General features: G+C 36.5%; 1 protein-coding gene across 2 annotated transcripts; it reads right to left on the reverse strand.

The window, feature by feature from the left end:
* Window positions 1-2,919: 2,919 nt before the first annotated feature.
* On the reverse strand, window positions 2,920-14,065 carry LOC147402384 (bifunctional 3-dehydroquinate dehydratase/shikimate dehydrogenase, chloroplastic-like). 2 transcript variants are annotated; one of them, XM_086444018.1, is made up of 11 exons: window positions 13,905-14,065; window positions 13,531-13,769; window positions 10,817-10,922; window positions 7,595-7,813; window positions 5,745-6,091; window positions 5,308-5,371; window positions 5,044-5,152; window positions 4,814-4,957; window positions 3,616-3,764; window positions 3,291-3,453; window positions 2,920-3,184 (listed from the first exon to the last, which is right to left on the reverse strand). In XM_086444018.1, the coding sequence occupies exons 1-11, from the start codon at window positions 13,923-13,925 to the stop codon at window positions 3,144-3,146; spliced, it is 1,602 nt and encodes a 533-aa protein (XP_086300144.1). In that variant the 5' UTR covers window positions 13,926-14,065; the 3' UTR covers window positions 2,920-3,143. The 2 variants fall into 2 exon arrangements, with proteins under 2 accessions (XP_086300144.1, XP_086300143.1); XM_086444017.1 differs by having other exon boundaries at window positions 7,586-7,813.
* Window positions 14,066-15,401: the final 1,336 nt, after the last annotated feature.

Genomic DNA, 15,401 nt, shown 5'->3' on the forward strand with positions numbered 1-15,401 from the left:
TACTATGTGTCAAGACTGCATTGTTTGTGTCGTTAACCATGGCAATAACACCACATTGGAATTGAATGTGATTCGACGAGGAGCTAACGAATGGACTAAACACAAAATACCATATGCCCAAAACCAGATAAAGACCGTAACTTGTGCAACATTTAACAATGGGATTTTGTAAAAGAATAGAGACAAACAAATCGACAATGGAAGAAGGAAAAGTAAGAACACTCAGATTTACGTGGAAAACCTTTCGGAAAAACCACGGGCAGAGAAAAGAAAATCCACTATGTCAAAACTGAATAATGCACATACAGGATTCGGCCGAACAATACATAAAAAAGGGAAACCCTAAAACATAATAGGTCCATACCGCGGGGGCAAAGCCCCTGCACCCCCAATGGGCTCAGTGGTGGGTTACGAGATCGGGCCCAAAAATTTCCCATTATTTTATTTCACCACAAAATGTCGCACCGTGAACCTTTCATACTTAGTCAATTAGAATTCGAGTCACACACTCAACATTTCTATTTTTTGGACTCTGCTGATGCTGCATTGACTTGTTCTTGGAGATGAGAAATGGAAATTATATCAAGTGGTACCTTGGTCAAATCAACCAGGTCCGAGGCTACCATTTTCATCAGATAGAGTATATTATAGTAATGAAATTAAGCGAAAATTGGAGTTGAAAGAGTTTGATTCTCTATCTACTTGTGGAACAAATTTTCGAGAAGGTGTCTACAATACATGCATTCACAATGAAGAACACAAGGCCGAGGACAAGAAGAATCTTCGTCGAAGGGAGTATGGGTCCAGCCTCAGTTCTTCGAAATTCCTGAAAATCAGAGCTGGTCTCTTTGTAGGTGTGTTCTTGAAGGAAGAAAATATTCACCTTTGTTTCTTCTTCTTCTTCTTCTGTTTTTTTTTTTTTTTTTTCCTTTTTATTATTTATTATGACATCTAGTGTTTGTTCTTGTTGGTGAGAGGGATGAAAATATAGAAGCTCTTGTGTGGGTTTCTTCATAGTTCAAGAATTTATGTTTTAGTCAGATTTGTTGGCAAGAACATTTTTTATCTGAAAACCCATTAGTTTTTCAGTTATTTATGTTTGATAAGTTGGATCTTTCTTTCATCAACTATTTATAAGGGAACAGAGACTGAGCTTTTGAATTGTTTTTTTTTATTTTAATTTTTGGTATATTGGTTAAAACAGGTTGGAAAACCAACTTTACCTCGCTGTGATATCTGATGGGTTTTATCTGATCTTCGAAGCCCCGTCACTTAGTTTTGGTGTCGGTTAAATGAATCATGTTCTTCAATTTTAATCCTGTTTAAAGTCATGTCTTTTGTTACTGCAAGCAGGTTCAAATCTTGTTCATGTTCTTGTATTTAATACTGTTTAAAGTCATGTCTTTTGTTATTGCAAGCATATTCAAATCTTGTTCTCGTTCGCTAATGGGAGGGATTTACCCCGCATCTCAGGCTTCACACCATCTCACGAGACAAAGGACGATATTTTAAAAGTCTTGGTCAAGCCAATAAAACTTGGCCGATTTTTTTTTTTCACTTAGATAATTATTTTTATGTGAATAAATTATTTAAAACCTATCTTATTTTTAATAAAAAAAATTATACTTATTGTCATATATATATGAATAAATAATTGTGAATTGAGTTAAATGATTTATCCCATCCAAAACGAATTGACTCATCCGAGACAATGATACTTCTTATCTTCAATAATTAGGATCATAACTCATCTCAATTGAGTTCAATTTGACAAGGAAAATCCAAGTTGTAGCTTCTTAAGAAATGTTGAAAATGGTCAGACATTTAATTTAAGAGCAATATCCATATGTATTGGCATTGGTAATTTAAGAAAATTAAAAAGAAGATAGAACTAGAGGTTTTAGCCATCTTTACACAACTTTGTTTTTGTTTAATTGAACAAATTTAAAATGTTAAAAAAATAAAAAAAAAATCACATCTTTTCAGGGAGTTGAATTGCAATCGATTATTGTATTATTCGGGAAATTCGTGTATAACGAAATATTAAAAAAATTGTTAACTGTACAAACTACCTCAATCTTAGGCTGTAAGTGACTGTCACTCTCTCCTGGTTTATCACCAATTTGTGAGTGGTCTAGTATTCTTATTGGGCTTGGATTTCGAGAGGCAAACCAGCATCAAAAGGGACCTTTTCTTAAGCGGAGTGGAGTGGGCTCAGGTATGGGTTCTGTGTGTTTTTGTTCTGTGGCAGTGACAGAACATGTGTAATATTTATAGTTGATAGTGGATTTTTCTCCCTCTCCTCCATAGACATAGGCAATTTGCCGAACTACATAAATCTTTGTTCTTTGTGTGTCCATTATTTGTTTTCTCTTGTTACACTTCTGCACAACATTACTATATTTCTGGGACACATTTATATCTAACCTGTATATTACCATCTCAACTCAAACCATTGGATACCACCTTAGCCTAATGGAAATGTATCAAATACGCAATTTAGAGGCACTAATCATGAACGGAAAAAAACTTTGAAGAAACCCTCCCCATTGCATTACGATACCAAGGAGGTATTCCAAATTTTGGAGGAAATGTAGGAGCATCAAATAAATTCAGAACACCACATGTCTTGTAATGAGGAGGGTTCCTTCAAAATTTTGAAGCGGCTTGCCCGCTTCAAAGTCGGACTCATTAAGAACTGTCAAGCATCACCTTCTCTCGTGCCAACAACATTTGGGATGGAGAGAATGGCCCAGATCTCCCCCAGGGTTGAATTTAGTGTGCAGTGGAAATCATGTGGTTGGGCAAACATCCGATGGCCTAAGTATGTGAGCAGCCATACTTGGCTTCTCGACACCAAATGAATTGACACATAAGTCAATAATTTTGAATTTGAAAAGACAATGAACATGTGAAGTGTGATATCAAATCTTTCTCCCATCTTAATCATTCTAGTAAGAAATTGATTTCCTGATACATTTGTTCAAAGAAAAAAATTGTTCAATTTAAAAATATTAAAAAAATATACTGAAGAATACAACATCAGGGATCTGTAGTTTCGAGATGTTTCAAATCAGTTTAAATCAACTACAATTGCTTGCAGATAGGGAATCAGCGAGAAGTGACTACCCTGAACAAAACCCTTAGTATTTTGACATGATTTCCATGAAAAGTTCCTTGGGTGCTGCACTCAGATAACAGTACAAAACCAAAAGAAAGAATAAGACTCGGGTGAAATAGAGATAATTCAAAGAATTTGTTAAACTTAAAATGGTAATTGTGTTTCTTACCTGGCAATCCTGTGAACTTTTCAAACTGTTCATATGCCTGTCCAATGAACATCTCTAGACCAGTAACAATAGTCGCTCCACACTCTTTTGCTTCATGCAAGAGTCTGGTTATTTTTGGTGTATATACAGCATCAAAAACCAGGGCATAAGCTTGCAAAGCATGCTGCACAAACAGACCCATTTCGTTTTCTATAATTAATGGTAAAAATTTTATAAGCTATACAGAGTGAAAATTGCAAACAAAGCTAAACCACCACACTAGTTTCTACACATACAATAATTCAGAATCCAAGGAGTAAGACACATGTAGAATGGGGAGGCGAACCTTAGGCACTGGTGTCTCCTCAACCTTTGGTTGCATCCCGATAGATGTTGTATTTGCAAGGATCATCCCATCTTCTGGGTGGAAACCCTCTAGTTCAGCAAGAGATATTGCATCTCCTCCAATTAAATCAGCGAGTTCTCTAGCTCGATCTTTGAATAAGAACAGGCAGAAATCATCATCCAAATCTAAAATTTTCTAACAAACAAAACAAAACTGACAATATTTGTACTTAGAGCCTCTCTTCTAACAATCTAAAATGTCCTGTAACTTAAAACATGGATGTCAGAAAATCCGACATGCTACCATGCCGATTGAAGGAATATATGTTCTGGATCCGTAGACTCGTGAAAAATTTACTCATAAACGAACATGCAATCCTTACCTTTTAAAACATGAAATCTAAAGGTTATGATAAAAACATGTATCTTAAGGATACATCATGTATCTTAAGGATACATCATGTATCCCCAAGATAAATCCTGGCCGTTGGATTTCACATTTCATCAGTCAGGGTTGTGTTTGCAATACACATTTTTATTCAATTTTATGTGCCTTGGGTTTGGAAAGATGGAAACAATAAAGATGGCAAATGTCCATGTTTTTTTAATTTGGGATGTGAAATGGAGTTAGAGAGGAAAATGATCTTTGTAAAAAAGGATTGTACTAGAAGATTTTCTATTTTTTGTAGGGTGGGAGGGGCACAAGGAGTGTATTATTTCTAAAATATTTCTTATCAGTAGACTCACGGAAAGAAACCCATATATGGGTTGGGATCAGGAGACAATCCTTATTTCACAATCCAGTTGACAATCATTTGTCTTATATGGGTTAGAAGTTTTGGAGTAGGCTTACTTTTTGTGAGAATGATCTCTATGGTAAGGAGATCATCCTCTCAAACAAAACAAAAAAAAAACCATTCTGAAACTTCTAACACCATCAAAAGTTGTTTACAAGTCGAAGCCTTTACACGTAAATTGAGGTGGATACCAAACTTTTAAAGCTAAGCTGGAACTAATGGTGTTTCAATGTTTGAGAAGATCAATGACAAACTCCATAGTCCATCATCAACTCAATGTCATCAGACCAGAAAGTCAATCATCAACATCATCGAGGCCTTATCCCAAAGAGTTGAGGTTGCCTAAACGAATCCTGTTGTGAAATAGAATGTGAGAAGATGCAACACAAAATTGAATCTCACCGTAAGTGCGATTGGCTATTACGACTCTTGCTCCCTTTGCCTTTGCACCATAAGCAAGTGCTTTACCAGCACCACCTGCTCCAATGACTACAAACAGTTTACCCGCTATAGGCGAACCAGTTGAATCATATGTATTATGAGAACCTGTAAAAGAAAAGATTGGACCCCAAACACCTTTAAGCAACAAACTCTGAACAAATTATGCACAGCTCCCAAGACAAGTGAAAAACCTCTTAGTCCATCTTCAATAGCTGTAATTGCGCCAACATAGTCGGTATTGTAACCAATTAGCTTTCCATCACTTGGTCTTCTAATAATGAGATTAACAGCCCCTATGGACTGCAAGGATTTGATCAAGAAAAATAAATCAGAAATGAGAAAAGAAAAGGAGCACAAACTCTTCAAGAAAAAATCTACTCGTAGCTTTCAAATCATAGCTCAACTACTTGAATGGAAATACTTCAAGTGAACAAAGTGAAGGGATAATCGAGAACCTTGGCAATCGGATCAACCTCATCACAGCATTTAAGTGCAGCTTCCTTGTGAGGAATAGTGCAACTGCATGTCAAATTGAAGCACGTCATTTCATTGCTCATGGGAAGGAATTCTAGCTTTTACAAAATATATATAGTTACAAATGATCAGAAATCATTGTAGCCTAGAATAAATATCACAAGATATATCTTATGGGAATACATATAAAACAAACAGACAGCTTTGATAAACCACAGCCAAGAATGAATAGAACTAAGGTTATCACAAAGAATACTTCATCACTTTAATCAACATCGCACCAAAAAGACACCTAGCTAGCATAGAACCAAAGCAAGTCCATGTTTAGACTCATTATAAAAACTACATAAAAAATTTGCAAGAGAAATTCTTCAATATAATTTACAATAAATTTAAGCCTTTCAAGTGAAGATTGAACCTGAATCCAGCAAAATCTGGGGAAGCGTAGGTGTTCAAAAACTTTGCAACATCATCCACCAAAAGAGGCACATAAATTCCATTAAAACCAACCAACTTAAATGCTCTGTTGTACAAAAGGGGTCCTTTGCTGTGACCCACAGGCTTCCCAATAAGTCCTAATACTTTTGTATCAGGCCCTATCTGTCTGATATTGTATAAATTAAACAAATCTTCGATTGTTGGTTGCCCAGGTGCTGACACTATTCCTGCTTCAAGTGTGCCAAAAGTGAGATATCCACCAAATTTAGGGCAAAGTACCCGAGAAATCAGACCCCTCTCGGTCATAACCAATCCTATTACTGGAACCTGAAATTTCAAACAATGCGTCATCTGCAGACTGCAAAAGAGCTTTAAGTGGATGCAATGATATATGAGTTATGTCAAAAGGTCCTGGTTATACAAATAATCTTGAAAACAATACGGCTCAGCTTGGTACACCAAAAATTTGCCGCAAATGGCTGTAAAGCAAATGGTTACAGCAGATTGGGCTTTTGCGGTGCTTGGTTGCCCCCCCCCCCCCCCCCCCCCCCAACACACACACACACAACCCCCCCAATTATCAGCAAATATTTATGTGCCCCAGAAAAACTCTTAAGAACTCCCCCCTCATATCTTGCTCTCCCTCTCTGCCTCTCGCCCTGTCCCTCCCTCCTTCCATTTCTCTCCCCCTCTCCTATAAGGTCTTTTGTTAAAAAATGCATTTTTTTTTTTTTTCCATTGGGAATCACTAATAAATATTTGCATGATTTTCCAGGGTTTCCACCAAGCACTTGTAAAGGTTTGCACCACAAAACAACCATTACAACCGCAAAATTTTACAGTTTGTGGTGGCTTGTAGAGTACCAAGCAAGGCCAGGAATCACAATGATTTTTTTACTTTCTACTTAAAATGTTTAATAAATGAGGGACTGAAGAAACCATTAAAAAAATACAAAAATGTTCGGTTGCTAAAACATTGTACTAACCCCATTCTAAAAAATGCAAAAAATGAATTTGGGAAGAAAAAGCTAGTGTAACGGAATTTAGCTGACCCCAAATCATTGGGATAAGGCTTTGTTGTTCTTGTTGTTGTGGAATTTATACAAATATCATAAGCTAAAAGCAACTTTCTCCAGTATGCCATATCAACCATTTCTGTGTAACAATGACACAAGTTTTACGATATTTTCCATGTCGGATACGTATTGCAGCCTTCACACACCTCAATACACATCCTAGTATGTAAGGTATATCACCCCTTAATTTCATGGTTTTCCATAAGAAATGACTTAAGGTGAAATCCATAAACCAACTGATTAAGTTCTTAACACTCAAAACTCTTTTCAAGGCAAATGCAATATATTAAACATGAGAAGACTTGGGACACTAACTCTAATTGTTCAACTAGCCTTAGAAGTTAACATTAACGTATGAAATCAATCCCTTGCTACTTAATTTTCCATTTGATTTTGAGGAGGTCACGGCAAACACAAATATTGCACTTAATGAAGGTGCCAGCTTGCTAAGTTGGTTTAAAGTCTGGGAGTGCTGATACCAAGAATGGGTTCAAAACTTGCCTTCACCTATTACTTACTGACTATTAATCTCACTTGCTTGGCAGAACAATAGAAAAACAAGGATTGTTTTAATTGTCAGGCTAGCTTTGGCACATTCCTAAATATTACTTTACAAAACATTATCTCCTAAATAGTGGTTTCTGCATGATCATATTTTCATAAGATAATTACATATATATGACAATGGACAGAATATTACAGAACAAAGAAACTTCTAAGGTCACTAGAAGAAGAAGAAGAGTACATTGCTTACTTGCGAATGCACAGTTATTTGAAACATACGCGCCACATCTGTAGTTTCCAAGGCAGTTGTTGCTATCTTCACTATGTCAGCTCCAGTACCTTGTATTCTAGCCACTAGATCGCCAATATCCTCAACAGATGGAGTACTATGATAGTTGTGAGAAGAAACAATGACCTTGAAGTTTTCAGGCTTCTTTCCACGTATAGAATTCATGAATTCATCAGCAACCTTAAAACATAAACAGAAATGAGAGTTTCAATAGCATGCTTCTAAAAGTTTACCATACTAAATTCAATATGTTAAAAACAAAGACTACTGAAAGAGCATTACAACCAAATGGTTTCATTTTGTGCTTGAGAAGTAGTTCCTTAAGAATATTTGTTCAGTGAAGTTGTTATAATCTTACTCATGTTAACTACTTATGATCAGCATTCCAAACTGCAAGTAATTTACTTTTCTAAAAGGTTAATGAAGATCAGACCCTAAAGTTATCCGATTCTCATTTCTTAAAATTATGTTCACCAGACCTAAAATGCCCCAGTATCTGTTTCTGTCACCGTCCCAGCACCTCTATGTTTTATGGCAACTAAATTTCGGCTAGTGGAGCAAGGTCATGAGTGCCAAACTTTATTTTCATCAGTATCAGTCTACTGGTTCTCTTTTTCAAAAGCATGAACAATACGGGTACTGTTAAATTGACAACATATAGATTACTGGATTCACTGTCATGGGCTTGATAAATGAACTTGAGGAGGGGATGGGGAAGACAATTGGTGGAGACAGATAATGTATATTGGCTCTAATATTTCCACAGAACTGTCTTGAAAATAATACTATCCCCTTTATTAGATAAGGAAAGGAGACGATGGATATTTGGGACACTCTGATGTCCTAGCTTGATCCTAGACAATGCCAGTCGCAGGTATCACCTTCTACACTTATCCATGTTTGTCAGTGGTGAACTAGAATTGCATATGAACAAGCCAACAAAATTCCAAGTCACAAACAGACCATGATCTTGAACAGGATGATTAACTATTGCCAAGCATCCTACGGCACACTTCCTAAGATAATTCTTCAATAGCAGAGGCCTAATGGCATTGAAGCAAATTACCAATACTATCAAGACTTGAACTACTCTTTTTTTTGGGATAAATATAAAATTCTCCATTGAAAAGAAAGGAGAAAAGGGGCTGAGATAGCCCCCAAACAGCAAGACAAAAAAACACGAATATGCCAAAAACAAAGAAAGCAAAAAGCCAAAAACAAAAGAAAGAACAGAGGAAAATAAAGTTACATGCCCGAAGAGGGGCTACGAGTCACAAATGGTATCTCAATTGAAAACAAAATCTTGGAAGCACACATCCTCGAAGTCCTTACTCATCTTTGACTAAAAGAAGAGTAACCCCAAAATCACCATATGAGATGAGCTCTCCTACTCTGGAACACTCTGTTGTTGCGTTCTTTCCAGAGATCCCATGCAATAGTTGAAGGAAGGATAGTCCAAAGATACCTCTTTCTAGAAGAGAAGATATTGAATCTCTAACCCTCCAAAAGTGCGAAAAGAGAAAGAGGGAAAACCTAAACCTCCTAGAAACGAGATAAAAAGAACATCCAAATACCACGTGAGGAGGGACAATGAATAAGAATGTGGTTGGCAAATTCCCCATTCTTCGAGCACAAGTAAAAAAGTTTGGGGTGATCCACCCCCAAGAGATCATATTGTCCAAGGTTAGGATTCTATCCAAAGAGGCAAGCCACAAGAAAAAGGAAACCTTGGGTGATATAAGAGCGGACCAAATAATGGACGGTGAGAAAGATACCTCACACTACAGAAGCAAACAATTATAAAAGGATTTAACAAAATCCTCTTGTCCTTGGCTTTGAATCATTCTCTCTGAATTGAAGTGAATTAAGAAGATCTAGGAGAGATGCGATGTCAGTTAACTCTCAGTCATTGAAGTTTCTTGTGAAACCCAGATCCCAAGAATCCGTATTACTGTCCCGAATCAAACACTGTCCCACAGAGTTGTACTTTTTCAATGAACAAGCATACAAGGATGGAAATTGAGTAGCCAGAGACGAAGTACCGCACCAAATATCCTCCCAAAATCTAACCTTGTCCTCCAACCCAACTTTGAATCTAATCTCCCTATCATACCTATCAACACCCTTCAGAATACCTTTCCACACACTACACCTGTAAAATCCTTTAATCTCACCACTTTACCAATCAAACCTCTTTTCTCCATATTTAGCACAAATCACCCTCCTCCACAGGTTGTTTCTTTCTTCCTCGAATCTCCAAAGCCACTTGCCTAGGAGAGCCTTATTAGTTAATCTAAGCCCTCTAATCCCCAAGCCTCCATTCTTCTTTGGAGTGCAAACCATCTTCCAATTCACCAAATGATATTTTCTACCACCATTATTGTCATTCCACAAAAAAAAATTTATGAGTTTTTCGTTCTTGACCTCTACCGATTTTGGTAACGAGAACAGGGAAAGGAAGTAGATCGGTATACTTGTTAAAGTACTTTTAATCAACGTGACCTTACCTCCTTTGGAGACATATTTCGCTTTCCAAGTGTTCAACTTCTTTTCTAACTTCTCGATAACTCCCTCCTAGATGTTTTTACTGCAATAAGAAGCCCCAAAGGGTAAACCCAAATAGGATGAAGGGAGAATATCACTACAACACCTCAAAATAACTGCTAAGGCTGGAAGGTTCGACACTTCGCCTACCCTAAACAACTTGCTTTTCTGTAAATAAACATGTAAGCCTGAAATTACTTCAAAGCAGCATAATAAGACCCGAAGAGCTCTCACTTGTTCTCTAAAATGATCCAAGAACACTAAAGTGTCATCCGCGAATTGCAAGTGCAAAATCAAAGGGTCATTATAGTTCACTCTAAAACCAGATAACCTCCCTATCTCAACTCCCCTCCTAAACAGATTCCCAAGGGCTTTTGTCACTATAAGAAATAAAAATGAGGATAATGGCTCACTCTATCTCAAAACCTTGGAACTCCTGAAATACCCCACCAGACTACCATTTACTGAGATAGAAAAGAAACCGATGTTACGCACTTCAAAATCCACTCAATCCACTTAAGGCCAAAACCCATCCTTCTCAACATATACTCCAAAACATCCCAACTCACGTGATCATAAGTATGTTCATAAGAAAGTAACCTAAACTACTTAACACTAGTATGTTCATGAGAAAGCTACCTGAAGCTCGACATCAATATAATCAGCTCCCAATTCCATGGCTAATCGAAGTGCATCCAGTCTCCTGTTTTCATCTCCTTCATACTGACCACCTTCCCATTTTGGTCTGAGAAAATACATAAAAGTTAGAAGATCCGATAAAAGGATTTGGAAAGCTATGTGTTTACAGAATCAAGAGGAAATTGCATAAAGTGACTCATTGTGAGCAGAAGAAATATACCTAATTCATGAATAGCATAGCAAGAAAGACATGGGATATCTCAAATGTAAATAATAAATATATTTTTAGGATATGATTTGTGAAATCTGCAGTGGGAAACTATACATAGAAATATTAAAATAGCATGCACGAACTGACCGAAATAGAATTATTTTGTCATGTTACAGAAAGCAAAACTAAGAACTCCATTGCAAACATTTGTAATTATCTTCTTTTGCTGATGAGATTGTCAATTGAGAGAGTTTTTCCCCAAGACCACTATACAAATGAAAAGGAAACATTGGAGGGAAGCGTAACCTTCCACACACCTTAAAAGGACTTAAAAATTCCTTATACAACTTGGTAGGAAAAATTGACCGAGGAGGTGCCACAAAAGCTACATTCCAAATTCTCTTATCGTCCTTCGTCCAAGGTCACCCCTATCTCGAATCATTCCCAAAAGTATACATAGGTCCTCCAATTCCAAACTGTTGAAACTTGAAATTTCTAAGAAGTGAAGGTCCCATGAGTAATGGCCATTTCCAATTTGCAGTACTTCTTTACCCAAGTGCTTTTCTCCCAGGAGTTAGTCAACATGAAAGGTAAGGCCCTAAGCAACAGCTCTTCTTCACACCACAAGTTCTCCCCTCTGCCAACCTAGTAGGAAATACCTTTCCAAAATTCGTTAGAGACATGTGATACATTCATCCAACCCTCCAAACACCCATACTATATGTAATAAATGGGATATTCCTTTCTAACCCTACATTCTAAAACCAATACTTGGAGAAAATGACCTCTCTCCAAAGGGCATTGGATTCAACCCCAAACATCCATAATTAACCAAAAAGAACTACATTCATGTCTCTAAATTGTCTAAACCCCAAGCTTCAACAACCCTTAGACCAACACTTTTGATCAAAGCCAATTAACATCACTATAAGCTTTCTCCAAGTCCACCTTACATAACACCTCAGTTTCTCTAGCATTGACATCTTTCCAACATGTCAATTAGCAATCAAAACTCTGTATAATATTTGCCACCCCTAACAAAGGCAGTTTGTAATAGAAAGATAAGTGTATGATTTCCTTCATCCTATTAGCCAATCCATAATCCAGAACATTCCAATTACCATGTATTGCAAAAAAATTAACAATTAACATAATCACAAGCTTTCTCCAACTCCACCTTACTTAACCCTCAACTTCTCCAAGCCTTGCCATCTTTCCAACACATCCGTTCGCAATCAACACTCCATCTAAGACTTGCCACCCCCTAACAAAGGCACTTTGGAATAAGGATAATTGGATGAACTCCTTCACTCTATTAGCCAAACAATAATCACGAACATTTTCCTCTTGCGAATTCCCTTATCACGTTAATGAAATCACCTTTTATGGAAAATGGAGAAACCAACTAGCCGTGGAGCCTATATTCTTACTCTATTTCATCAATAACCCTTCCATCACTTTTCCTTGGTAATGAAGCCGAGTGGGATGATGATGATTGCACTTGTCTAATTAGATTTTAAATAGTTTGAGCAACCAACTATTCGACCAACATTGGAAGAAGACAACTAAAGTCATGCTCTCTCTACCATCTACTTTGTAGATGAGGTCGGTAGTAAAAAGGTTTACACACCTCAATATTTGGACCAATGGAAAGCTCCCTCTGTCTTCAAGAAACTTTTACATGGCTCAAGATCCGGAGTCTGACTTTAACTGAGTTTGAGGCATTTACAAAAACTTTTGCCGCCGAATATCTACAAAACATTCTACCATGTGATTGTGGTCTTATTATCACATCCAGTCACAAAAATTGGCGAAATTTCCGAAAATTCGAAAAGGCTTTTCTAATAAAGGACCAACCAATTAAATCAGAGAACCGACAAATTAATTGGTGATTTGCTGATTAATCATTCCCACTCCTTCAACTTCAAAATTATATCTTCTTCAACCTTGAAATCCCAAGAAAAAGATTGGGATTTTAGGAAGCTGAAGTGGATCAGTTTTTGGGAAGAAATCCAAAAACTTCAAAACTTTCCCGAATTAAACCCCACTGAATAATTGTCAAATCCAAACTTGGTCCCTATGATCCCATCTCCAACTTGCCCATTCTCTCTCTTTTTTTGTGGTAAGTTTAAATTTCATTAATAAAGGAAGAACATAGTGCAATTAAGAGGAGGACCAAAGATCTAACCCTCTTAAGTTTCGTCTAAAATCACAGACTCCCACCTAAAAATGGAAACTTCATAACCCATCTAAATTCTCCAGACAGTTTGCACCAGACACACTATAGACCCATAATCCTGCTGTGAAGGAGAAATTTGACTGATTTAGGAACCACCCAATCAATATGCATATAAGATTTGATAAAATTTGACCTAGATTGCCCATTCTATGACATAAAAAAAACAAAAAACAAAACTTGCAATGGAAGTCTACTTACAACAACCACTTGAATCTACCAAACACAGAGTTCAATCAAGTTACAAGCACTGAACGTTGGTTATACCTGTAAGTAATGAGAGTCGGCAACAAACACTCTTTGATAAGTATTTCAAGATCCTGACGAGGATTGAAATTCTCTAAATAATCCACTCTGATTTCAACAAGGTCAGCACCACTTGCATTCGCCTTATTCATCCCAATCAACATCTGATCCACAGATTTCCCCATTAATGGAGCACAAATCAGAGTCGAATTCTTCCTCATTTCTCCACTACTCGTTGGAATAAGATCCGAAGAAGCCAACTAAAAAATTCACAAAAAAAAAAAAAAAGAACAATTGAATGTCAGAGCTGATTTGACGAGGTTCCTCGAACAGATTTGCAGAGAACCAAAACTAACAAAATAAAAACCCTAGAAATTGAGGGAGTACGGAGTTACCGAAAGACTTCTGGATTTCATTGTAGACGGCGCGTAGAAGAGAAAACTGAATGAGATACAGAGTACAGAGAGGTTGGTGACGACTGCTAAGATGGGAAATATTTATATTTGTAGGTGGGGTCGTGGTGAAGGGCTAGTTGGCAAATTAGTCGGGTTATGGCGATTTGGCAACTGGTCGCTTTCCCTTGACCGATTAGTTGTCTTCCGTTATGGCGATCAATCTATTTAATCGCGTTTTTTCGATGTAGGTGAGAAGTGGGTGACAGAGGGAGAGCCACGACTAACGATCGAGCCGAGATTTTGCTCGGCTGATCGGATTGAGGTCCATTCGACCGAACCGATTTCTATATATTAACCAGACTTGTCTGGTAACTTTTGAATTGAAGAGTCGTGATAGCATGGCTCGGCAGGTAGGATACTCAAATGACTCCATGATGTGACACTTTGGATATGATAGATTTGTAAGTCTCGAGATACATAATTGCACTTTTCTATTTAAAAAATATATATCCCGAGACGTATAGATCTTCGATTCTCAAATTTGTCCACGTCATGAAGTCATTGAGTATGCCACCTAACCAATCATATTATTAGAACTCTAAATTGAATATCAAGAATCAATATGGATATAAAAGCCAAAAGTACTTAGAACATAAGTACTCCTAGAAGTAATTTTTGAAGTACCATTTGAAGTAAATAAATAATTATTGTATGTTTGGATGCAAGTTTTGAAAAGTACTGTCAAAAGTACTTTTGATAGAGTTTTGTGTTTGGAAACTATTATGAATTTTGTTGAAATGATCAGAATACCCTTATAAGTATCAATTACTATTTTTAACAGTATAACTCAACAAATTATGTTCCAAAAGAAATAAAAGTAACTGTTATTTTTATCCATAAAAACTTACATAAACACCCAACAATTATAAACAAATGAAAGATATTGTGAGCAAATATATATAACAACTAAAAATATGAATAAACTTTCGCCACATCAATGGATAATAAAATTTATATGTAATTGTTTACATCAATCTTGCAAGAAGAAAATTTTAATCATGGTTGGAACCCTCATAGATAAATCATTGAATGAACACTTGGGAGAACTAGAAATCCAAATTCAAATGCCATACTAAAAGACTACCATCACATCAATGGACAGTAATATGATACTATTCAATTGCATTTTTAAGGGTATACTTATAATTTTTAAAATTTATGAAGGGCATACTTGTCCCAAATACTACACCAAAAGGCTATCAATACATCAATGAACTATATAATATTATTGCAATTGCATTTTTGAGGATATGCTTATAATTTTCAAAATTTATGAGAGGCATACTTGTCCCAAATGCTACACTAAAAAGTTATCATCACATCAATGGATAGTAGTATAATATTATTCCAATTACTTTTTTTAGGGTAATTTTCAAAATTTATGAGGAGCATACTTGTCCCAAATGCTACACCAAAAGATTGCTACCACATCAATGA

This window comes from Akebia trifoliata, chromosome 5, assembly GCF_017979445.1.
Source record: "Akebia trifoliata isolate Shusen 1 chromosome 5, ASM1797944v1, whole genome shotgun sequence".
Classification (NCBI taxonomy): Eukaryota; Viridiplantae; Streptophyta; class Magnoliopsida; order Ranunculales; family Lardizabalaceae; genus Akebia; species Akebia trifoliata.